This window comes from Protopterus annectens, chromosome 14.part0 (genome assembly GCF_019279795.1).
Source record: "Protopterus annectens isolate FY-2018-M chromosome 14.part0, PAN1.0, whole genome shotgun sequence".
NCBI classification, from domain to species: domain Eukaryota; kingdom Metazoa; phylum Chordata; order Ceratodontiformes; family Protopteridae; genus Protopterus; species Protopterus annectens.
In genome coordinates, this window is record NC_056748.1 from 26,346,268 (window position 1) to 26,370,311 (window position 24,044).

General features: G+C 41.1%; 1 protein-coding gene across 1 annotated transcript in view; it reads right to left on the bottom strand.

Annotated features, from left to right (window-relative positions):
• The window catches only part of FRYL (FRY like transcription coactivator), a 3,917,685-nt gene that overhangs the window by 1,287,660 nt on the left and 2,605,981 nt on the right, over positions 1 to 24,044 (bottom strand). Inside the window, exon 39 of the mRNA XM_044055727.1 lies at positions 8,003 to 8,188. Within this exon, the coding sequence (XP_043911662.1) occupies positions 8,003 to 8,188 (186 nt within the window). The remainder of the gene's footprint in view (positions 1 to 8,002; positions 8,189 to 24,044) is intronic.

A 24,044-nucleotide genomic window follows, 5' to 3' on the forward strand; every position in this document is an offset into this window, starting at 1 on the left:
GAAAGCTATCAACCTGTCTACCCCATCACCTTAGGAGTCCCCCAGTGCTCTGTTCTGTGGCTCAGACTATTCTCTATCTTTATTAATGACCTCCACTCCATCATCCTAAATGCTACCTGCATTCAATATGCAGACAATTCCACCTTGATCTGCTCTGCCACCTCCCTAACAAATCTTCTGACATTAACCCAGAATACTTTCAATACCACTGAAAATAGGCTTATAAATTGCTGTATGATCTTAAACCCTAACAAAACTAAACTGCTTCTTTTCTCCCCCACTAATAGGTCCACCCCTCCATTCTTCACCATAAAATCTAATAACGGCACTATCATCTCCACAGAAGTCCAAACTCCTGGGAGTTATAGTAGATAACCTAAAATTTGATTTGCATATCAAAGTATCAAAACCAAACTGAAAATACAAACAGGAGGTCCTCCACCAAGGTAAACTGCACACACAAAGCACAAATCCAAAGAGAAAAAAGCAGTTACCAAATAATATGGAAATAGTTTATTCTTCAGATGAATAAGAGGACAGGTAAAAAACAAAGTAAAATCCAAACACTGTACTGTAAGCGCTTTCGGGTGACTAACCTTCTTCAGACAAATGAAGATACAAACAGAAAGCATTTTAAACTAAAATTAACCAATTAACCTGCCTTTTCTTTAACACTGGCTTAATAGGAATGACTTCATTGAGACCAGGCTGTCTGCGTGCTGTCAATTCTATGATCCATTTAGCCTCTTCACATTCTGCTCTGTTAACAGTATCGCCCCCTCTGTTTCCTTGAGGTATGAGGATAATAACCTGAAATTTAAATGCATGTCCTGAAGCAACTAGAATGTGTCTGTAAAGTGCATTATGTTAATTTTTAAGCCAAATAGCTGATACATTATTCAAAATCCTAGTTTTTACCATGCAGTTGGTTTTGCCTACATAATAACTACTGCAGAACTGACATGTGGCTAGGTATATCACGTCCATGGATCTACAGTTTGCATTCATTACAAAATTATAAGTTCTGCCTGTATGGGGATGGGTGAATGTAGTCACAGTGCTGATATTAACTACATGCCTTACAAGAACCACATGGCCTTGTCCCTTTTCTCATAGTCATCTGTCTAGAAACTCTACCACCCTCTCTATTAAACAAATCCTTAAGGTTCTTGTTCCGCCTGAACCCAAATGACGGTGTAGCCCCTGCAATAGTAAACAACTTCTCATCTGAAGTAAGTATTTTCCAATTATTTCTAATAATATCACAGATGCCATGTATATTGCTACTATAGGTGAGCATGAACCTGGGGCATCTATTTGATGAATTACCAACGGTGGAAAAACTCCTATCAGCTCCACCTGAACTAAACCATGGTCGCATTTTACTTTGCCTATGAACCTTCTGTCTGGCTAGAGTCTGCCCTACTTGCAGTTCATTATAACACCTATCCACAAAATGATCTTGTAACTCTTGTATTTTTGTCTCAAAATCTTGCTCTTCAGTACATAACCTGGAAATCCTATCCAATTGACCCTTAATAATATTACTGAAGGTGAATTGAGGATGCATGCGGTCTCGTGCCAGCAAGATATTTTTCCAACATTGCTTTCTGAAAAGTGTCGTATTAAAGCCCCTTGCATCTTGCATCAATCTGATGTCTAGAAAATCTATCTCTGAGGTTGAGTGCGTCTTAGAAAATTTCAACAACGTGGTAGATGTACCCATTTAGTTTACAAAGTCAATCTGCTCTGCCTCACCCCCCCCCACAACAAAAAATTATCATCCACGAATCGCATGTAAAGGTGTATCTTATCCTTCCACATATTCTGCTCCCCTAATACATAATACTTTTCCCAGAATACTAGGACTAAGTTGGCATAGGTGTTCGCACAGGGGGTGCCCATGGCTACCCCCTGTGTCTGCCTATAATAACATCCTTCACATAAAAAAAAAACATTATATTCTAGGAACATCCTCAACATCTCTGTCATCAATTTAAGCTTATCCTCCCCTATAATACTTGATTCCTTGAGCAACTGTGCTATGGCATCTATGCCATAGTTGTTATTGATCACAGTGAAAAGACTCTGTATATCAAGTGTTACCGTTATATACTGCCTGGCCTCCTTCACTTTGAACCACCTCAAATTGTAGACAGGCTTCCAGATGGTTACGTTGCCATTCTAACCTTTTTAATTGTAATTCAGACTGTAGAAGCATTTAAACTAAATGCATTGCACTGTCTAATTTCACTTTAGAGATAAGACAAGGCAAAAGCAAACATCTGCCCTACTTGAGGAAAACAAGTTCAAAGCTTTCTCTTAGCATGCCAGTGTTCTAGTGTGCAATTATTTATTTATTTTACCTTTGTTAACCGGGAGAGTCCGACTGGATACATGTCCATTTTCAGCGGAGGCCCGGGGAGAAAAGCTCCACATGTACAAAAGATGACAATCAATATTCATGGTTACATTGAAAAAAAATGTAAAAATTTTAAAAGGTGATTTTATATATATATATATATATATATATATATATATATATATATATATATATATATATATATATATATACACACACATATACATGGTTACATTGAAGTTTAAAATCTTTATAGGTTTATAGTATGAAGTATGTACAGAAATTATTGGACAGGTTGTGAGAGTATAGAGTGACATGATACTTAGATAGATGTCATGAATGACAACCAGTAGAAAAAAGGTGGTTAGTTAAGAAGGGGAGGTATTAGAAATTAGATGTAGAAGGTTTAAAAACATGTGCTTGGAATGTCTAGGAAAACAGGTTACTATAGAAGAGTTAAAAAACAAGGTATGAGAATGGTTAGGATAGGGAGTTAGAAACAAAACACAGGAAAGGATAGGATAGCAAGTTAGGTTAGATTTAGTTAGTATTGTTCTAAAGGTTGTTGAGTAGTATAAATAGTCTGGGTGGGTTTGGTTTAGAAAGTTTATTCATATAAGAGAAGGAAGTTGTTTATATTGTATAGCTTACCTACTAGGGTTGTATGTATATTGGGTTAGTCTGGGTTTAGACATGGACATGGCCAATGCTTGTTTAGGTGATTCTTTAGGGATATTTTGAATTGGGGTAAGGAGGCTATAGTGTTAAGATCTGGAGGGAGCGTGTTCCATTTTTAGCCAGCTGAGTTGGAGAATAATGGTTCTCTGGTTGAGTTGTTGGCTTTGGCAGATTGCACATGCATTTTGTTGGATGAGCGGAGGGATGCTAGGTTGCTGTAGGGGGGTGATAATGTTTGTCAGAATGGGTGTACTGTTAGGTTGGTAGAGGATTTTATGAATAACTATGAGTTGGTTGTACTGGAGCTGATTGGGTAGTTCTAGCCAGTCTAGTGTTTTAAGATTTAGACAGTGATGGGTTTTGTAGGCTGTGGCTGTGGCAAATCTAGCTATATTGTTATAGCAGCTAGCCTAATTTGTTTAGGTTTGATTTCTGTAGGTTTACGAAGATGGGTGAGGCATAGAGAATGGTTGATAAGAGATGGGTACGAGCTATGGCTGTTCTAGCAAGTGGGGTTAGGAATGGTTTAATCCTATACAAGGAGCCTAGTTTTTTGTTAACTATTTTAATGGTTTTGTCTATATGAATGTCAAATGTTAGGTTATTGTCTATTATTACACCAAGAAGTTTTGTGGATGGGTCTGGGGAGATTATGGTGCCATTGTTGGATGAGATTGTAATATTTGGTGATAGAATTTACGGGTGGGGGAGAAAAGTAGTAGTTTGGTTTTGTTTGGATTCAACAGGAGACGGCAATTATTGAGATAGTCCTCTACTTTGTTGAAGGTGATTTGGGATAGGGATTGTAGTTCTGAGGGGGTGGTGGCAGAAGGGATAAGGGTAGAGTCATCTGCATACTGAATACAAATTGCTTCTGGGATGACTTTGGTTAGGGTCATTGATGAATATGGAGAAAAGGAGGGGGCCTAATATGGATCCTTGGGGGACACCAAGAGTGACTGGAAGAAGGGGGGATAGATTATCTTTCCATAACACTACTTGTTGTTTGCCTTGCAGGTAAGAGTGGAACCAGTTGATTATTAGGTTGTTTAGGCTGAATGATTTTAGTGTGTCTAGGAGTAGGTGGTGATTCACCATTTCAAATGCTTTGGATAGGTCGAGAAAGAGAGCAGAGGAGAGGATGTTGTGATTATGGATTTGATTTATTATGTGAGAAAAGGAGAAAAGTGCTGTTGTGGTACTATGGGCAGGTCTAAATCCATGCTGGGATGGGGCTAGGAGATTGTTCTGGATAAGGCGAGTCAGAATTTGCTTATGTATACATTTTCCATTATTTTGGCTAAGGGAGATAAGATGGCTATAGGTCTATAGTTAGAGAGTTCAGTGAAATTGCCCCCTTTGTGAAGTGGAATAATTTGGGAGATTTTCCAGATGAGGGGACATAGGATTCACAGATAGTACGATTGATTAAGATGGAGATAAGGTATGCTATTTCATTAGTGGCCATTTGTAGAAATTCTGCTGGGAGTAAGTCTGCTGCAAGGGTGGTAGGTTTGAGTTTCTTAAGTAGGGATTTAATATAGTCTGTGGGGATTGGATAAAATTTGAAGGGAAGTAAATTATTAGCAGTGGGTGAGGTGGTGTTTCAGGAGTTGGGAGGTAGGTTATTAGCTGGGGACTGAACTGTTTCTGTAAAGAAAGTCTTGAAGGCCTCTGCTACACTTTTAGGGGGTAGATGTAAGGTAGTTGAAGGGGTGAGAGTTGTGGATTTACCTGGATGGAGCAGTTTATTAAGGCCTGACCAGAATTTTTGTGACTGATTTTCGTGCTTTTTCTGTAAGTTGAAATAGTAGGTTTGTTTGTCTAGCAGAGTGGATTTATTTGCCTCGTTTCTCAATTGTTTGTATCTAATGTGGTCCTGACAGGATTTGGTGGATCTCCAGGAGGTCCATGCTGCGTTCCTTGCAGTTAGCTTTTGTTTAGTACCTTTGGTTAGCCATGGAGCTATTTTGCTTTTGGTTCTGATATTTCTTTTGGGAGCATGCCTGTCTAAGATGGCTAAGAATGTAACATTGAAGTGTGACACTGCTTCGTCAAGGGGAAGTAGCTTTAGTTTGGACCAATTGCATGACTTAAGTTCGGTCTACAATTTAGTGAGGTTAAAGTTTTTTGTGTTTCTAATGGTTTTAAGGGTATTTTGCTGAGGCATGTCATTCCTTTTTCTGATTATATAGGTTAGGAAGTGGTCACTCATGTCTTCCAGTAGGGTGCCTGATTTATATAACTGGGGTTTGTTGTTTATTAGTATCCAATCTAGGATACTTTCTTTATTGTTCGGCTTATAGATTCTGGTAGGGGAAGTTATAATTTGGGAGAAGCCATTTAAGTTAATGTGAGTGGTGGGGGAGTTTGATGAACAGGTTTTCCAATCGATATTGAAGTCTCCTAGAATAATAGTTTCTTGGGGGTGGGTAGTGGATAGCCATTGGAGGGTACTTTCTAAGGTCACTATGTTGTCACCTGGGGGAATGTAGATATATCCTATGTTGATAGCTTTGACTTTAAGTTGGACATTTATTATGAGTGTTTCAGAGTTCCTAGTTATCAGGCATTGTGGGATACAGATAGTGGATACTTGTAGAGTGCATTTGTACATGATGGCTACTCCACCACCTTTCCTGCCTTGCCGGTCAAGTCTTATTATATTGTAGTTAGGGGATATAATTTCATTATCAGGGATAGAGGGTTTGAGCCAGGTTTCTGTAAGACATAATAGGTCAGGGGAGTGCATGTCCAAAAGGGCATGTATATAGTGGATTTTATTGTTTATACTTCTGATGTTTAGGTGACAGACTAGTAGTGAATTAGGGGCATTATATGAGCTCCGTAGATTGGAGACACTGATATTTGTGGAGCTAGTGGTATAAGGTAAGGTTGGGCCTGGGTTAGGGTGGATATCCCCATCTGCTATAAGTGTTGGTTGAGACTTCCTTAGTAGTTTGTGGATTTTTAGTAGGAGTTCATGATAGTATTTAGTGCTAGGGTTAATGTAGGTAGTTCTTAGGGGATGAAGAGGTTTTGGGGTAGTGGAATTGGACAAAAGGTGGGGTTGTAATGTTGTGGGATAGTGGTTGTGGAAGCCAGTAGTGGTACTGGATGCAGGATATTGAGAAGTAGGTAGGCAGTGTTCATAAGAGGTGAGGAGATAAAGTATGACAAGTGGGGGTATGAGGTAGCAGAATGGTCTAGGTTTTGGAGAGGAGATGGGAGTTGGTGGAGACATTGTGGGGTAAGTACTGTTGGTGTTAGGCAGTGTGGGTGGGTAGATGCAAGAGAGTGAAGTTTGAGGGAGTGGTGGGTAAGGGAGTGTGGGGTTGGGTGTAAAGATAGATTGTGTTTGGTTGGCTGGTTGTCATGTGTGGGGGTTAAGGAGGGGGTGTGGTTTGGTGAATATAAATCTAGGAGCACTGGGGGTGGGTGAGAATTGGGGGCAGGGTAGGGAAGTGGAGTGATCCCGCAGGGCGAACGGAGCGGGTAGAGCCAAGAAAGGCGAATGCCAGGACAGGTTGGGAACAATCAGCTGTGTAGATAGTTGGGCAAGTACGCCAGTGTGCACAGAGAGAGAATATACGCTAAGAGGACTAGAGGTGGGGAAACATATGGTTGTGGGGGAGAGGGGTAGTAGGTAAAAGTAAAGAGTACAATGCTGTGGACGGTCGATTAGGAGCTGATAGTAAGGCAGGGGATAATAGATGGACACAGTCTACCCTCTAGTGGACAAATTTTGTAAGTACAGCAAGGTTCCTTACAGAGCCAGAGGCTGGGAAGCCTATGAACTGTGGTTTTATCATGGCCTTAGGAAGGGCAGAAAAAGCTAGATAAGTGGGTGTAGAGTAAGGGAAGGGTGGCTGCTGCAGAGTCTGAATTACAGTGAGTTCTAACCACCTGGTAGGGTTGTGGGAATAGCGTTTAAGTTTAACACATCTCAAGAGTATACAGACATACTTTGGAAAGGTTTCCCTTGAAGCTGTAGAGGTAATTCTTTCAGGGGGTAGGCTTTGCAGGACCTTGGCAGAATAAACTTGGCTTCTTAACCACTTCTAGTAGGTTGAAGTTATTGTCTGCGTTAGGCAGGGAGGCTAGAGAGAATGTGAAGAGGTGAGGCAATGAGGAAAAGGACAGTTACAGATACCATATAGGCAGTGTTGAAAATACATTACAAATATGCATTGTTAAACAGGGATTTGTAGCTATCAAACATATTTTAAAAACTGTTAATATTGTTTACAAAACTCTAGGCAGCATACAAACTACTGTAGAAATATGCAATTTAAGCAGGGATGTTTATCCTTAAGAAACACTGTTAAAAACCTGTTACAAGGTTAAAACAATAGGCAGCGTACAACATACTTTAGAAATGTTTTATTTTAAACACAGATGTGTAGCATTTCAAACAGTAAAAAACAAGCGTCAGCATTGGGAGCAAAAGTATATCATCACCTGAAGTTACTGCAAGTAACAGTAATGGAGAATGATCACAAATGAAAGAAAATCACCCTTGCAGAACACCTCTCAACCTCTTAGCACAAAAATTCTGGACAGGGCCAAAAAATAGGGACATTTTTTAAATACTGCTCTGTCATGCTCAAAGTTGACTGAATAACAGGTTTTGCACTGACATAGTTTTTCTGAAGGATATAAAGTCTGAAACTCAAATGTGTCATTATTTAGAAACTTCAATCCTCAATGTTTGGTCAGAAAACCACAAATTTTATGAGGAAAAGACCTAAAATGTGACACAAAAACCTGGACTGTTGAGAGGTACTCCTGCCAGTCCTTAACTTTGTACTTATTAAAATTATATCCTTCTATTAAACTGAAAGATTCAATGTCCTGTTTCTCCACAGATGGCCTAAAGACTCAGCAATACTCAAATGAAAAATAAATGAAAAACAGGTCATACTGAGCAAGACCAAAGCAAAACAAACAGGTGACACCTACCTGTGAAGTTATACTCTAACGGAGAAGAACATTTGACAGTCAACACCCTGGACTCATTGAACTCTCGATTTCTAAGGAGAACAGATGCAGTAGCCTGGACATTGTTGTTGGATCCCATCACAATCAGCAAGTGCAGAAGCAATCGCTTGCAGTGCTCGTATACTTCAGGATGGTGATGATCAAACCCTACACAGACATGAGAAAAAAATAAATATTAACAAAACTCCTGAAAGTGTACATTATCCTACTTCCGAGAGGAACGTTCCATAGCACCTAGCACAAATAATTATAAATAGTTGTCATGTCAGTAACCTGGAAATGGGGTGTATAATCTTCTCGGTGAATGAACAAACAGGATGTTTTCTTCTGCCAATGACAAGCTTGGCTGTTGTACTATCAAGTACACACTTTTGCAAAGTTGGGCAAAACAACTTCCCTGTCTGTGTACTGACATCATGTTACCAAAGTCAAGGCATCACAATGCCTACCAGTTTACCCCTTTACACTGTGAGGAAACAAAGATCATAAGACAAAAAAACAATACACACACATTTATAATATATATTTACATGTGTGCGTGCTTGTGTGTATAATGTTCTTCCATTTTACCACAACTTCTTATAATTACATGGAATGCCACCAGCAGCAGCTACTGAAGAGAGTGGTCACTGACATGAGGCATAGTGTGTGTGTGTGTGTGTGCTCGCGTGCGGGAGGGGTGGGTAAATGAAGAAGTACTTGCATACATATCTGTTAATGAAAAGACCTCTTCAGGTGATGTGCGACTAGGAAAAAATCTCAAACAGTACTAAAACCTTGTGGGAGGCAGGAACCACGATACAATCATAAGTTCAGATACTGCAATGAAAAGCCAAAGCAGGCTCGTTTCCTGAAGTCATCCATTTGTGCCACTGTGGACCCAAGTTCAGGAACAGGCTTGAGCAAGGAGGATGGGGGGGGGGGGATAAAGCAGTTGACATTCAGCTCTACTATCCCACGGGGAAGGTTTAGGGAGAACTTCCACTTAAGCAACCCTCATATGCAGCTCAGGTTCATAAAGGAGAGTGACATAAGCACTGACAACACTGCACATTGTTTCTCCAGGTTAAAGATCAAGAGTGACAGCTGTCACAGATTGACGGCTTCAGGCACCCAGTCCATGGCTCCCACAGGGTCCTTGTTCCTCAACTCTAGTAACTATGTTGTAAAGCATCTCTTCAAGTTGGTGAGGAACTTGTAGGAAAAAGGAACTTGTCTGGGATTGTCAATAAAGAGCAAAATATAGGTCTGGGGGATGGGAGCAGATGGGGTGTGTGGGATCATAACCAAAAATTCAGGAAGTAAGTTTAAAAACAGAAACAGACATCTTTTGCCAAATACAATAATGTCCAGTAGTACGAGAATCATAGAAAAATAATGCACTTTTCCAGAGTGGGGATGTCCTTACTCTGCAGCATCGATCCTCACAACATCCCTGAGGGATCCAATATTACCCTATAAAGCCCACAAGGGTTTACATACACAAACCCTTTAACAACTCCAACTTCACGATGCAAATTAATAAATTTAAAAAGTACAACACTAAATTTAATGGCTAAAATCAAAGCATTATGCCTAAATTACAGCAGTTGAGAGGTAAACCACAAGAAATTAAGGAGACATTGATTAAACAAGTTTAAATGTGTTGCATTTCCCCATCTCAGTCAATTTTACAACACCTCTGAATCTACATGCTGTTGTTGGTTCAACAACAAACAAAAGAAAAATATGTACTTTAGACAGATATGGTTCTGCTATTATTCATAATTAGTTAATACTTTTGCCTTGTTCTGAAGAGATGAACAAAACAAAAGATAAAAAAAACAAAAAATAAAAAAAAGGAGATGGACAACTGATGCTGCTATTAGAGTGAAGATATAAAACTAGCTCTTGCCCTCATCAAGTCAAGATGCCTTGGAAAAATCCCATGAGGCTCCTCAAAGTTAAAGCCTTGTGGAGCTATCTAAAAAGATGAAGGCAAGTGAAAAAAAAAAACTTCCCTTGAAAAAACTACAATAAATGATTTGTTCATAAAAAAGTATAATTGTGTTAGGAATCTACCCTAACTATAGATGTCGGAGTACGTTCCCTGTTTCAACTGCACCTTTTGGGACTTCTGCTGCAGAAGGCTCAATAGCAATCATGATTTTCATAACAGCACTGTTCCATCACTCCAGGCCAGAAAGATGCTGCCCTTCTTGTCTGGCTACCAGAACTTAAAGACAGACATTTGCCTATGCCATCTTTATTCTTTCTTAATCTGGTAGTGTAGGTTTGTGAAGTCTGAAGCCAGAGCACTAACTGCCCTGGTGAAAGCAATTCCCAGGAAGACAGTCAAACAAAGACCCCTACCCCAAGCTGCTACTTCAGGTTCTATGCCAATGTGAGGACAGAAGGACCATGATAAAGTAAAAGAGGAGGAAGGTAGGAGAAAGTGACAAATGGATAACCACCCTACCCTAAGGATGCTCAGAGAAAAGAGATAAGAGGGAAGGAGAAAGGGAATTGCTACTACAACAGTGAACATACTTCAACATCTACAATCACATTAAGTTCCTAACAGCTACAAGTTCACTGCTGCAATAACTCCTCTTGAGAAATTTCCCAAAGCTTATGAAGCACCGGCTGGCCGACCCTTGGGAGGAGAAGCTTGAAGGATCTCCTGCAAAATGGTTACATTATATCCTCTCCTAGTCATGGATGCAATGCTCACATTCCAGTAATTAGAGAAGATGTGGAAAGATGTTGACAGAGCAGCTTAGAGGACAGAGCTGGAACCACCCCCTCCACCCCAGAAAGCAGTGATGGAAACAGTGGCTCTGATGCACTGTACCCTAATGTGACTTAGCACAGGATTGTCATCAAGAAAGCAACACAACAGGAACTTCTAAGATGGATACAAACTGAGTAATAACTTAATTTCAGCTCTCCCAGTGTGAAAACAGAAACTCAGAAAAGAGAGCCAGTAAACTCGTATTTTGGGGTAAATTTCAGTAACTGTCTATTAAGTGCACTGCCTGGATACCAGCAATAAAGAAATTCAGAGAACCTGAAAACATCAATCACAAAAGGTGAGGAAAGCACTGACTGAGAAGAATTCTGCAGCTGTTCTGCAAAAACATGCACAACATGTATAAGAGTCACCCCCCCCCCCCACTAATTTTTTCTCTCCATACCTCTTCAGTCACCATGCAATTTCTCTCTTTCCTACTAAACTTATTACTGATGATAAAAACTCAGCCCCCTTCCCAGTCACACCCTACCTTAAGTACCACCTTGACACCAAAACAAATGCTAAACTCTCCAGATTCATTTTCTCCCACATTTGTCAACGTATCTCTATTCTCTTCTCAGGTGACATTCAACCAAACCCTGGACCCTCTGTCAATCTCCCTTCCAACTCACCCTCATCACCTCCCCACCCCCCAAACAAATCACTTCTCTTCGCAACATTTAACATCCAAAGTTTATGTAACAAAATACCCAACTTCCAAACCTGGCTCCTCCACAACACCCTGATATCCTAGCAGTCACCGAAACATAGTTAAAACCTCATATTAAAGACTCTGAAATTACCCCTCCCAACTATAATATCATAAGATATGACAAAACCCACAAAAAAGGTGGTGGAGTAGCCCTGTTTTCCTCCTCCCTATCTGTAACTTCTTATACTATACGTGTAACCAATTTGGTACTGCTGAGCTAACCCTGGCCCTCAAACATAAACAAACACAAAAAGACATGCATTTCTTCTCTATACATTCCACCCGGTGACAATATACCTATTCTTGAGGAAATTCTCACCTGGTTCTCATCTACATTAGCAATGAAATTATAATTCTAGGTGCTGTTAATACAAATTGGGCCACCATTCAATCTCCCACTACCTCACACAATCTACACCTCTATAACTTTTACTCAATCAACTCACCTATAAGACCATCTAAAGACGGCTCCTCTGGAACCACCCAGGACTGGATACTAGTCTCTCACTCCCATACTATCGCTGATAAGGGTACCCTAATCTGACTGTCTTAGTGATCACCTCCCTGCCTTCGCTCATCACTCATCTACCTGTTTATACCTATCTTATAACTATATTTCCACTGGCTCTCTTAAAAACGTCAACCCTCAATCCTTCTCAGAGTCACTAAAACATACTAACTGGGCTCCTCTAAAATCACTTCCCTTGGATGAACAAGTGATTTACTTCAATACTACTTTCATCAACCTGTTAAACATCTTTGCCCCCTTTAGAACTAAAATAATTAAACATAATACAGCCCCTGATTAAACAGAGAATATAACCTTCATGCACCTACAGGACAAAGCATGGAAAAACTACCAGAAACACAGATATTCTTCAACCCTAGCTGACTATAAGCAACTTCGAAACAAAGTCAAACAACGTATAGCATGTGACCAAAAATCCTTTTACTCTTTACAACAAAATAAGCACAAAACTAACCCTAAAAAGTTGTGGAACAGCATCTCTAACCTCCTCCATCCTGGTAAAAAAGTAAACCCATGCCCTGACCCTCACATCTCTGACCTCTCGTTAGCTACCCAAATTAACTCCTTTTTCATCAACTCTATAGCAAAACGCACTACATCTTTTACAAATAATATACCTAGTCTACAATCTCCCATCTCCCCTAATTCACCCTTCCTCAAGCAACAAAATTTCTCAACTACATCCTTTCACTCTCCAACCTGTTCCTATCTCTACCATAAAAAAAACTCCTACATAATTTGAAGCCATGTTCAAATGCCCCTGATGACCCTCCATCTAACTTCCTTAAGTTAATTGCCAACAACATAGCCTTCCCCATCTCCATCCTAATAAACCGGTCAATCCAAGAATCCTATGTACCAATACTCTGGAAGAAAGTCTTAATCATCCCCCTTCATAAAGGCGGAAACAATACTGACATCTCAAACTTCTGGCGAAGTGCCATTCTCTCCCCTATCTTAAAAATCGTAAAAAAATGCATTCATCTACAACTTCTACCCTACCTACTAGATAACCATCTGCTTACCCCCACACAACACGGTTTCAGGCCTGGACACAGCACCACCACCACTCTACTTCTCCTTCCTTGAAACTGTCAGTTCCGCAAGTGACTCCGGCAGTATAGTATCTAGCCTCCTACTCGATTTATCCAAGGCCTTCGATACAATTTCACACCACCCCCTCTTGTCTAAACTCTTTCATCTTAACATATCCACCTCCTCTATCAACTGGTTCTCCAGTTACCTCTCCAACAGGTAGGCAGCAATTGGTCAAGTGGAAAAACTGTACTTCCCCTTGCCTTAACACCCTCACAGGAGTACCACAGGGGTCCATATTAGGCCCTCTACTATTTAATATATTTATAAAATGACTTCCACCAGTGTATTCCTAATGCCAAGCTTGTCCAATATGCAGACGATTCTATGATAATCTGCACTGCCCATACTACAGAAACTAACCCAAGAAGCCTTCCTATCAACCAAGAACTAGATGTTAAACAATCATCTATCACTAAATGCTTTCAAATCCAAAATTATGACATTCACCCCGTCAAAGTACACTAAAATTGACAAGAACTCTTTCTCCATAACTAGCCAAAACAGGACCTCTATAGAAATCATATCTCATACAAAGCTACTAGGTGTCACTATCAAAGAACAGCTTAAATTTGGCATGCATTTCCAAACAAATATAAAGAAAACCCACCAAAAATTGGGCTTACTCTACCATCACAACGGTTTCCTTACTCCTTCAACCAAACATGTCCTTTCTACCACCCCTCCCCTCTTGTATGGTGCCCCCCCTCCTTACTAATCTCCAATCCGTCTAAAGACTAAACTAGCTTCCTGCTATGACAAAATCTCAAAGTTTGCCACTGGTGCCAAATCCTCCACTCACCACTGTAATGCCCTTCACAAACTAAACTGGCTTGAATTACCCCATCATCTCTCCTTCATCCAACTTTCTTATACACACAAACTCATCTTTAAACCCTTTGTTTGCCCTTCTCTTGACTCCTCCCCTCCTACAGCATCAACCCGATAGACTACTCAGGTCAAACAATCAAAACCTGCTCGAAGTACACAAACCTGCTCGAACTCCAGGCAAATTCCTTTAGTCCTTCTCTCTATCCTGACTCTGGAATTCCCTTCCTCCACAAATTTGTGCCACCAACAACCATTCCACTTTCAAAACCTTGCTCCATTTCCACCTCTCTTCCCTCTAGGAATGCTCCTGCTCCCAACCCCTCCTGACTCTCCTCTACATAACCATATCCTACCTATCTCTCTTCTCTAATTTCTCATAACTCTGATCCCTCTACTCACCCTACCTCCCTCTCTTTTTCAGTTTTCACAACTCTGATTCCCATTGTCTAGTTTCCTACCTAAATTCCCACCTACAGCTATGCTCCTTACTTCTTCCTTCTATACCTATATCTTCACTCTATTAGTCGTTAATTTCCCTCTTCTCTGTTACTTGTTTCTTTTGTAATCTGACTTGAGAAGTTCAGTTGTGTAGACTATGTAAATATAGTTATAGCTAGTACCTTTGATTGTCCTGTAAAATAATTTTATACTATTTCTTTTGTTAGTACATCTCTTATTTCATTGTATACTACAAATTGTATACACTTTGTAACATTTTGTTGGTGTGTTTGTCTAATTACTTTATCACTTGTTTAACCTTGTGGAGCTTTTCTCCCCACGACTCTATTGAAAACAGGTTCCTTCGGCCCAATGGACTAACCTGGCAAACAAGCTGCAAAATAAATAAAAAGCAGTGTAAGATCCAGCCTTGGTGGAAGACATGACTTCCAGACCTGATCAAAATAAATGAAACACTGAAGGAGTATATCAACCCAAATAACAAAATGGTGGAAACATGGAGGAAGCCTTAAAACTATATTCAGATGAAGTGATAAAACTGAAAAAAATCAGAGGTCGAAATGAAGAAAAGGCTTGCTGAATATGAGACCGCTCAAGAAGAGCTGTTTCAAAAAAAATAATAGAATTAAGAGGCCAGAGCACGTAGGGAAAAGCTGAGATTTTCTGCTATACTAGAAAAACTGGAAGGAACAGACTACATTAATTTTATGAAAGCACAAATAAGCAACTGGACTGTTATGCCACAGCAGTTGTTAACTGAAAGGGCATACAGTGTGTGTGCTGCAAACCTGGCCATGAGGAAGCAACCTAGAACTGTAAAAGTAAAGATGCAATCCAACCAAAAGGAGGAGCTGATTCTAGCAAAACTGTGGCAAGAGGACAAAGTATTAAAAGTGGGAAACAGTAGGGTTTGCGGAAAATAATTACTCACTGTACACCAGGCAGAAGAGAAGTAAAATTATTCTACTAATCACAGAATGTCAAGCAGCCAGATTGGGACTCAAGCTGCTGTAGCCAGCTGTTTTCAGAATATTCTTTCCTGGAGGGACAAAATCATTTTTTTGATGCAGAGCATGCTAAGGAGGAAATAAAAAGGTCTGTCCAACAACGTGTCTGCTGTGAAACAGAAGGAGATTCTGCTTCTTCTTGTTCTGGCAATAAAGATCACAGAGAGACTGTGCCAGTGAAACCTTTTCCAATGTTTCAACAGAAAATGCTTGAGAGACAGCAAAAAGAAAAAGAGCTGAATAGAAGAACAGAGAGTATTTTGAAAATGAAGCAGAGACTGGATTGGGAGCTGGAGATCAACAGGAATAAAACTAGCAACTTCAAAACTGACAAATTAATGTGGGATTACAAAGCATTAATTATATTTGTGAAACAAGACATAACACGAAAACCTGGAAATACTGGACTTTTTTGACTTTGCTAAACTTGCTGGGACTCTAAAACATATACCCTACTTCATGCCATTAATGTTTGGAAGAACATTTAGGAGGGGGAAGAGGAAAGAGAGTTTACTGAAAGTAAAACAAAATGTTGTTCTTACTAGTAGTATTTTTATAACGCACAACAGTCTACATGCTATAAAGTAAAGTTTTCTTGTTTATTTTTTTAGTGTAATGGGGGTACTAATGTAAACAAGTGCCCCTGTTTTTCCCTGTTCAGTTTTAAGAAATATAGGCACCGCCACATAAAAAAAGAAAAAGAAGAAAAGTCTGGTCAAAAGAGCAAGATACAAGAAAAATTGATGTGCTTTTTCCACTCTTGCATAGGGGAATGACTGGATTAAGGCCCTTGGCTTGATCTAGTAACAAGTTTTAAGGGAAAGCAAATACAGAACATTGTCTAGCAAATAAACAAGTGCTTGTAGAAGCAACTCTGTATCCGGTTCACGTCTCCTTGTAGAATCTGATAAACAGCACTAAAAGCAGAATACTTATTTTTTTCTCAATGGTTAGGAGATAATTCCTTCTGAAAGCAATCAAATGTTTCCCCAATCTGGGACAGTGGTAAAGGGAAGACAAAACCAAACAGCACTTAGTAGAAGCACAGGCTGCACCATGCTTCTTAGCATGCATAACCTTCCTTTTAGGTTGACCCAAGTCTATGACGGTTGGGCTGTCAAGTCTGGGACAATTGTTCCTATTAGGAGATTAAAACTTGAATATTTGAAGATGTACACAGTTTTGTGCGCAAGTATTTAAGTTAATAGGTTTTAGGGGTGCATTGGTGGTGTGTTTGTTTGTGGGCTTTTGCAAGATGTGACATAGGCTCAAACGGATATGACAAGTAACAGCTGTATAAAAGATCAACCTGTCAAACATTAGTGTATGCATGTAACACAAAACCTGGAAGTAGACACCTAAAAAAAGCTGTTACACATAAAAGGTGGGAATAACAACTTATTAACATAACACTTATTGCATCATCTTTAAATGTAAATGGTCTCAGATACATACATAAAAGAAAGTAGTGAAATATATGAAAAAATGTGAAGTGCAAATAGCTATGCTACGGAAGACATTTGGAAAAATCTGAAGATGTGAATTTGACAAAGAAAGGTTTACAGGATAATTATTTAGTGGAATACCGGGGATAAAGGGAAAGAGGGGTACTTACATTAATTGCAAGCGGAGCTTAGAATTACAAAAGGATAAAAAAAGATAATGGTAAATTTACAGTACTAAGGGGCTACTGGGAAGGGAGGAGGATTACACTGGCATGTATTTACATTCCATTTAAAGTTGCTATCACGGAGTAAAGACAATTCTGGGAGAAATAATCAGCCTTCAGCAGGGAATATTACTTACAGGTGGAGAGTGGAATTTGATTTGCAGCAGTAAAGGTGTACCAGGGGGGCATAAGGGAAAATATAACAAAGGAGGGTAGATTTTTGAAGAAATTTATGAAAATATTTGGCATGGAAGATGTGAATTCAGTAGTAGGAGTTTCCAGTGAATTTACATATTATTACCAAAGATACAAAAACTGGACCAGACTAGACATAACATGTATTTCACAGGAAAGAATAGTTGTGTAAAATCTTACCATGACCATAGATGTCCTTCTCTTCCATGTTGCAGTATTCTTGGTGTGGGATTTTCCGCCTCAGGTGACCCATACGTCGGCTCCTATACAAAAGCTTCAGCTTGGCTGTTATAGTTGCGTGGGACATCACATGTAGGGCCATAAATCAGGGACCTTAAATATGACGTCTGCACACACAAACCTCAGAACTTGAAAGTACAGCTGGAGTACAGTAGCCAGTGATGTCAGTCATAGGGTCAAGGATCCATTACGTGGTTAAATTGATCACAGGGTAGGGTATAACCCCCAAGAAACCTAAGACAGATCAGTAATGAGTGAGAGAAAGGATAAGGGGATAAGGTGGGTAGGGAAAGAATACTGCAACATGGAACAGAAGGACATCTACGGTTATGGTAAGATTTTACACAACTATTCTATGTCCTAATTTGCAGTATTCTTGGTGTAGGAGAGTACCACAGCTTAGTTGGTAGGAACGGAGAAGGTAGAAGAGGCTGATTCCACAAAGCCCTGCAGGATTGCTCTGGAGACATTGTATAACTTGTAGTGTTTCGTGAAAAGTGTGAATGGTGGACCATGTGGCTGCTTCTAGTATGGAAGCAGTGTCCAAGCCTTTTAAGAAGGCTTTGGAGGCTGCCACTGCCCTGGTGGAGTGAGCTTTAACTCCCTGTGGGAGTTTTTTGCCATGGTGTGAACAACATAGGCAAATATCTTTTCTAATCCAACATGCAATGGTTTATTTGGAGACTGCCTTGCCCAGGGGCCCTGGGCTGGAAGGAAACAGAGACGATTGGATTTTCTTATGGATTTGTTTTGTCTAGGCAAAAGCTTAGCTGTCCGTGTACATCCAGGGAGTGGAGTATTCTTTCACTTTCATTGGTAGGAGAGGGGTAGAAGGTGGGTAGATTAATAGATTGGTTTCAGGACAGATTAACCACCTTCGGCATAAAGGAAGTGTTAGTTCTTAGTGTTACCCTTTTCTTCTGGAAGGTAGTGTATGGAGGGCAGGCCATTAGGGCCTGTAATTCAGACACCCTTCTGGCTGAAGTTATGGCCAGTAGCAGGACTGTTTTCCATCTGCACATTTGCAGAGTAGCCGTACTAGCAGGGTCAACTGGAGACTGGGTTAGTTTTTCAGGATGAAGTTAATGTCCCATGGTGGTGGGATGGGTTTTCTTGGTAGTCTGATGTGTAAGACCTCTTTTAAGAATAGCTTCACATCGAGCCTGACTAGTAGGGGAGGGTCTAGTGGCAGGCTGGCTGAGATTGCTGAAAGGTGGACTTTCACTGAAGAGTAAGAGTCTCCCCCCTTTACTAGTCGACACACACAGGCAAGAACTAGGGGGGGGGATCTGCAATGCATGGATCCCTGCCCTTGCCCAGACACCATTTTGAAAATCTCTCCCATTTAGCTAAGTAAGATTTTCTTGTAGTAGGTTTGCTGGCCTTCCTCAGGCCTGAAAGCACATCCTCTGAGTAGTGGTGCCTGAAAGGAATTAGAAGTTTATCACCCACAGCGTCAGTGACAACATCTGCAAGTGTGGGAGGATGAGGATTCCCTTTTGTTGTGTCAGGAGGTCCACTTTGTAGGGTAACTTGTGGTGATTTCCCTTGGCTAGATTGAGAAGTAGGGGGTCGCCAACAAGATTTTTGGTTTGTCTCTCTGGATTTTCAGGAAGACTTTTTGAATTAATGGGAAGGGAGGAAAGGCATATATAAACCTTCCCTTCCATGAAATGCTGAATGTGTCTACTTTCCAAGCTAGTGGGGAGTAGGTCATGGAGCAGAAGGTCTGCAGTTGTCTGTTCTGGGGGGGAGGTAAGCAAATCTACTTGAGGTGTGCCCCACCAGTGGACAATATCTAGAAAGACATTCCTGTCCAGCATCCATTCGTGATGTGCAGAGGATGTCCTTTCTGAGAAGGTCTGCTTGTTTGTTGTCCAGTGAGGGGATGCAGGATACCTGCACGGACAAGTTGTGTTGTGAGGCTAGGTCCCAGATTAGTAAGGTTAATCTGTAAAGGTGGTATGCTTTTGTCTCTCCCTGCTTGTTGAGGTACCACATAACTGTGGTGTTGTCTGTTTTTATTTGGAGAACAGCTTGCTGTAAGAGTGAAAGGACGGCTTTCAGTGCCAGAGGACTGCTGTTATTTCCCCTCATGCTGACGTGTTTGTTCTTTAAGGAAGGGTGCCACTTTGCTTGAACTCTATAGCTTGCCATTGTGGCTCCCCATCCTAAGTCTGAAGCATCTGTATGCATGAACTGGTTTGGTTGAGGTAGCTGCAGCAGAAGGCCTGGATTCAGCTGAACTTGCTGAATCCACCATTTTACTTCTGACTGTAGGCAGGGCAGGAGAGCGATTTCTTGTTCTAGAGGATGTTGGTGCTGTGACCATACATTTTTTAGATACCACTGTAGCTTTCACATGTGTATTCTGGCTAGTGGTAGCATGGGGATGGTGGCTGCCATTAGGTCCAGGGTCCGTAGAAATTGCTTTGCAGTTATTTGCTGGGACTGCAGCAGGGCTTTGAAGTGGGAGTTCAGGGAGCTGACCTTGTCCTGGAGATGTTTTGATCCTGCAACTCAGAAATATTTTGCCTTGTTCTGAGGTCAAGGAGGATTTTGGGATGTTGAGGGTGAACCCCAGTCTTTGTAGTAGGCACATGGTGAACTCTACATGGATTAACAGGGTTTCCTTGCAGTCTGCTAGGATCAGGATGTTGTCCAGGTAGGGGGTAAATCTAGATCCTTCGTGCTCTGCAACAGGCTATGGCAGGTGCCAGGCATTTTGTGAACACTCTGGGGGCAGTGGACAAACCAAAGGGCAATGCAGTAAATTGGAAGTGAGAGGAGGGTCCAGAAAACCTAAGAATTTTCTGTGGGAGGGTAGAATGGGTATATGCAGATAGGCTTCTTTCAGGTCGAATGTGGCCATGAAAGCCTGGGTTGGTATGAGAGGGAGTACATTTGGTAAGGACAACATTCTGAAGGTGAGCACTTACAAGAATAGGTTTAAGAAGGAAAGGTCTAGAATCGGTCTCCATGGTCCATCTTTTTTGGGGATCAGAAATGGTCTTGAATAGAAGCCCTTTCCTTCCTGCCCTGGAGGGACACGTTCTTTGGTGCCCAAATTCAGAAGGTTTGTCAGAACCTGTGAGAAGAGGGCTGTCTGATTTTTTGGGGGGGAAGGGGACACCCCTTAAGAGTGGCCTTTCTTTCCAGGAGGGGAAGTATCCTTTTTGAATAACAGCCAGAACCTACTTGTCTGTGGTGATGGTTTTCCAAAAGGGGGGGTAGTTGGAGAGGCAGGCGGAAAGGGGAAGGAGGGCAAGGCAGTCATGCATTGTTGGGGGCTTCCTCTATCTTGAAAGGGTTGTTTAGAGGGGGGCTGAGAGACAGCTGGCCTGGAAGGGCTTTGTCTTCTGGCCCCTCTTCTGTCTGGAAGAGGTAGGTCCAGCTGGGGCAGGGTTTCGTCTGACAAAAGGTGGCTTTGTCAGGGTAATTCCTGTAATATTTAGGAACAGGGGACAGCAGAAGATGCTTGATGTCTTGCAATTCCTTACTCTTCCTGCAGAGTTTTGAATATGTCTGCTGATTGTTTACCAAGCAAGAAATTAGGGTCCTGAGAGGCATCTAAGATTTTAGACGAAGTCTTCTGGTAAGTTGTGCAGACGAAGCCAAGAATATCTTCTTTGTACAGTGGCAATGCTGCAGAGAGTGCAGAGGACTCTAATGCATCATAATTGCATCTAATGGAGTATATGGCTACTAGGGCAGCCAGAGATAGTTTGGAAGAGAGATGGCAGATTTAGTGGGGCAGTCTGGAGTAGCAGCCAGCAGAGTAGCAGCTTGAGACCAGGTCCAGAGCATATTTGGTCATATGGGTTTGATATCTGATGGCACTAAAGGCCAATGTGGAAGAAGTGTAAACCTTCTTTCCACTTCTATCCATTGTTTTGCTGTCTTTGTCCACAGCTAAGAGAGAGGCCGACAGAATGAGTCTGGATTATTTATCTGGTTAAATGCCAATCATAGCAGGATCTGGCAGGGGAGGTTTGACTAGAAATTTCTGGTCATCAGGCACCTTTGTAGAAACGTTCTGGCCTGTTAGTGGCAGGTGGCTGAGAATCTGGTGTCTTTGATGCTGATGAAAAGGCATCTAAATAGGCAAGAATGACAGGTGGAATGGCAGAAAGGGAGGGAGATTCCACTTGTAATAGTTCAAAATAACTTTTTTGAGTATCAGACATTTGTGAGGTGTCTCACTTGAAGTATTCCTTCATGTTGGTTATGGTTTGACCAAAGGTGATATCCTCTGGAGGGGAGTCCCCTTCAATGGATTCTTCATCTGGGGAATAACACTCTTGAGGAAAGGCTATTTGGGAAGTGTAACATACAGATTCATCTGAAGATGAATAATAGGTCTCTTGCTCTTCTCCTCTGTCTTGTGAGGTAGGTAGTGGTAGAGAGGAGGAAGAAGCAGGCCTAGGGCTGAGGAGAAGAACCACCTATGGAGAAGAGGCTGATGGCCCAAGGGCCATAAAGGCCTGCATTAAAGATGAGGTGAAGGACTGCCAGTCAGGAAGGCCTTCGCGGGTGTAGCCAGATGTTTGTTTTTTTTTGTTTCTTTTTGATTGGGGTAGACTTAGGCGTAGGCCTGGAATTGGATGCCTTGCTAAGGGTAGCTGTGTCGGGAGAAGGAATCCTGGTCAGAGGCCCAGCTGTGTCTGGTTCCCCTCAACCTCAGCGGTAGCCAATGTCTGGGTTAGCTCCAGGGACGTACTTAACTGCGATTCGGCTTCCTCAAAGGTCACCATAGAAGTAGACAGATCTGAAGGACGTCTCTCAACTCCTAAATTGGTAGCTGGTGGGGCGCCCGAAAGCAAAGCAGCAGTGGAAGAGGGCCTGGGAATCTTGGCCTTCTTTTGCGGAGGTTCAGTCGGGGCCTACAAGATGGAATCCATCCTGTGTGATAATTGTTTAAGTCATTGGTTTTCTAGGTAGAGATTAAGTGCAGCCAGATGGCTGCATAAGATCTTAGGAATGAAACACTGGCAGATAAAGAAATCGTTGTGATCGTGCTCCTGGCCGAAGCAAAAAACGCAGTGGTCATGCGTGTCTTTATGGGGTATCTGGCACCCACATTGGCATTTGCCCTTTTTTGCTGACATTGGCTAAAGATTGCTACAACAAACCAAGCCTTAGCTAGAGGTTAAAGAGGAAAACCCCAACGGGGTAACTTGGCTTTAAGATGTCTTGCGGTGAAGGAGCGAAGCACACAATGTGACAGTCGTCTGCGGCTGAAAAGTTCTGAGGTCTGTGTGTGCAGCCGTCACATTTAAGGTCCCTAGTTTATGGCTCTATGCGTGACATCCCACACAACTACAACAGCCAAGCTGAAGCTTTTGTATAGGAGCCGACGTACGGGTCGCCTGAGGTGGAAAATCCCACACCAAGAATACTGCAACATAGGAATAGAAGGACATCATGTGAACTTAACTGAAAGTTTTGATAAGCATCCAATAACTACTTCAGATCACAATCCAATAATAACTAAAATAAAAATGAAGGGTGATGAAATAAAAATGAGACACTGGTGCTTTCCCCCACCTATCTGCTGATAAGAGAGGAATTTAAGGAATAGTTAGTAGAAATTATTCAGAAGTCATTAATGAAGGTATAAATTTCTTCAGAAAATATAGCTAGGGAGTGGGATAAAATTAAAGTTGAGTTTAAAAACAGAAATATGGTTAAGAAGTACCAAGAATTATTTAGATGGACTGACAAAGGGAATAAGGGGAGTCTCACAGAAGAGGAGGAGCAATTGCAGAATGCTAAACAGAAAATAAGGAATTACCTCGATAATATGCATGAGTTTAGAAAGACTGCTGTTAAGCAACTGTTTTTTGATAATAACTCCAGAGCACAAAAACTTTTAGCATAACGACTCAGGCAACATACAGTAGAAAGGGTTGTTTCCAAGCTTAGGGAGTCTATAACAAAGGAAGGCAACAAGAGATCTTTTAGAAATATTTCAGAAATCCTGTGAAAGTCTGTTTAAAGCAGAGAAATATGGAAATCAAGAAAAGATACAAATGGAAATGTTTATGGAAGAATTAAATATGCCAAGATTAAAAGTAGACGAGGCTCAATTACTAACAGGATAGGAGGATATGAGATAAAAATGGTGATGCACAACCAGTCCTTAGGAAAGTCCCCAGGAATAGATGATATTCCTGTGGAAGTTTGGAAGCTCGGAGCAAAAAATGATAAACATCTGGAAGGTTAACAGTATTTTAAGAGAAGGAGAAGCACCAATGTCCTGAAAGAAAGCAGTGATGGTTGTAATACCTTAAGAAGGTAAGGACCAATCAGATCCAGTTTCACACAGGCCCATTTCAAATCTAAACCATGACTACAAAGTGTATGTCTATAACGGCTACAAGAATAGCAAAGGTGATGCTAAAATTGAAAGATATGGATTCAATGCGGTTTTGTGGAAGGGAAGCAATCTTTTGGCAACATTAACACAACACTGATGATAAAGAGCGAAGCA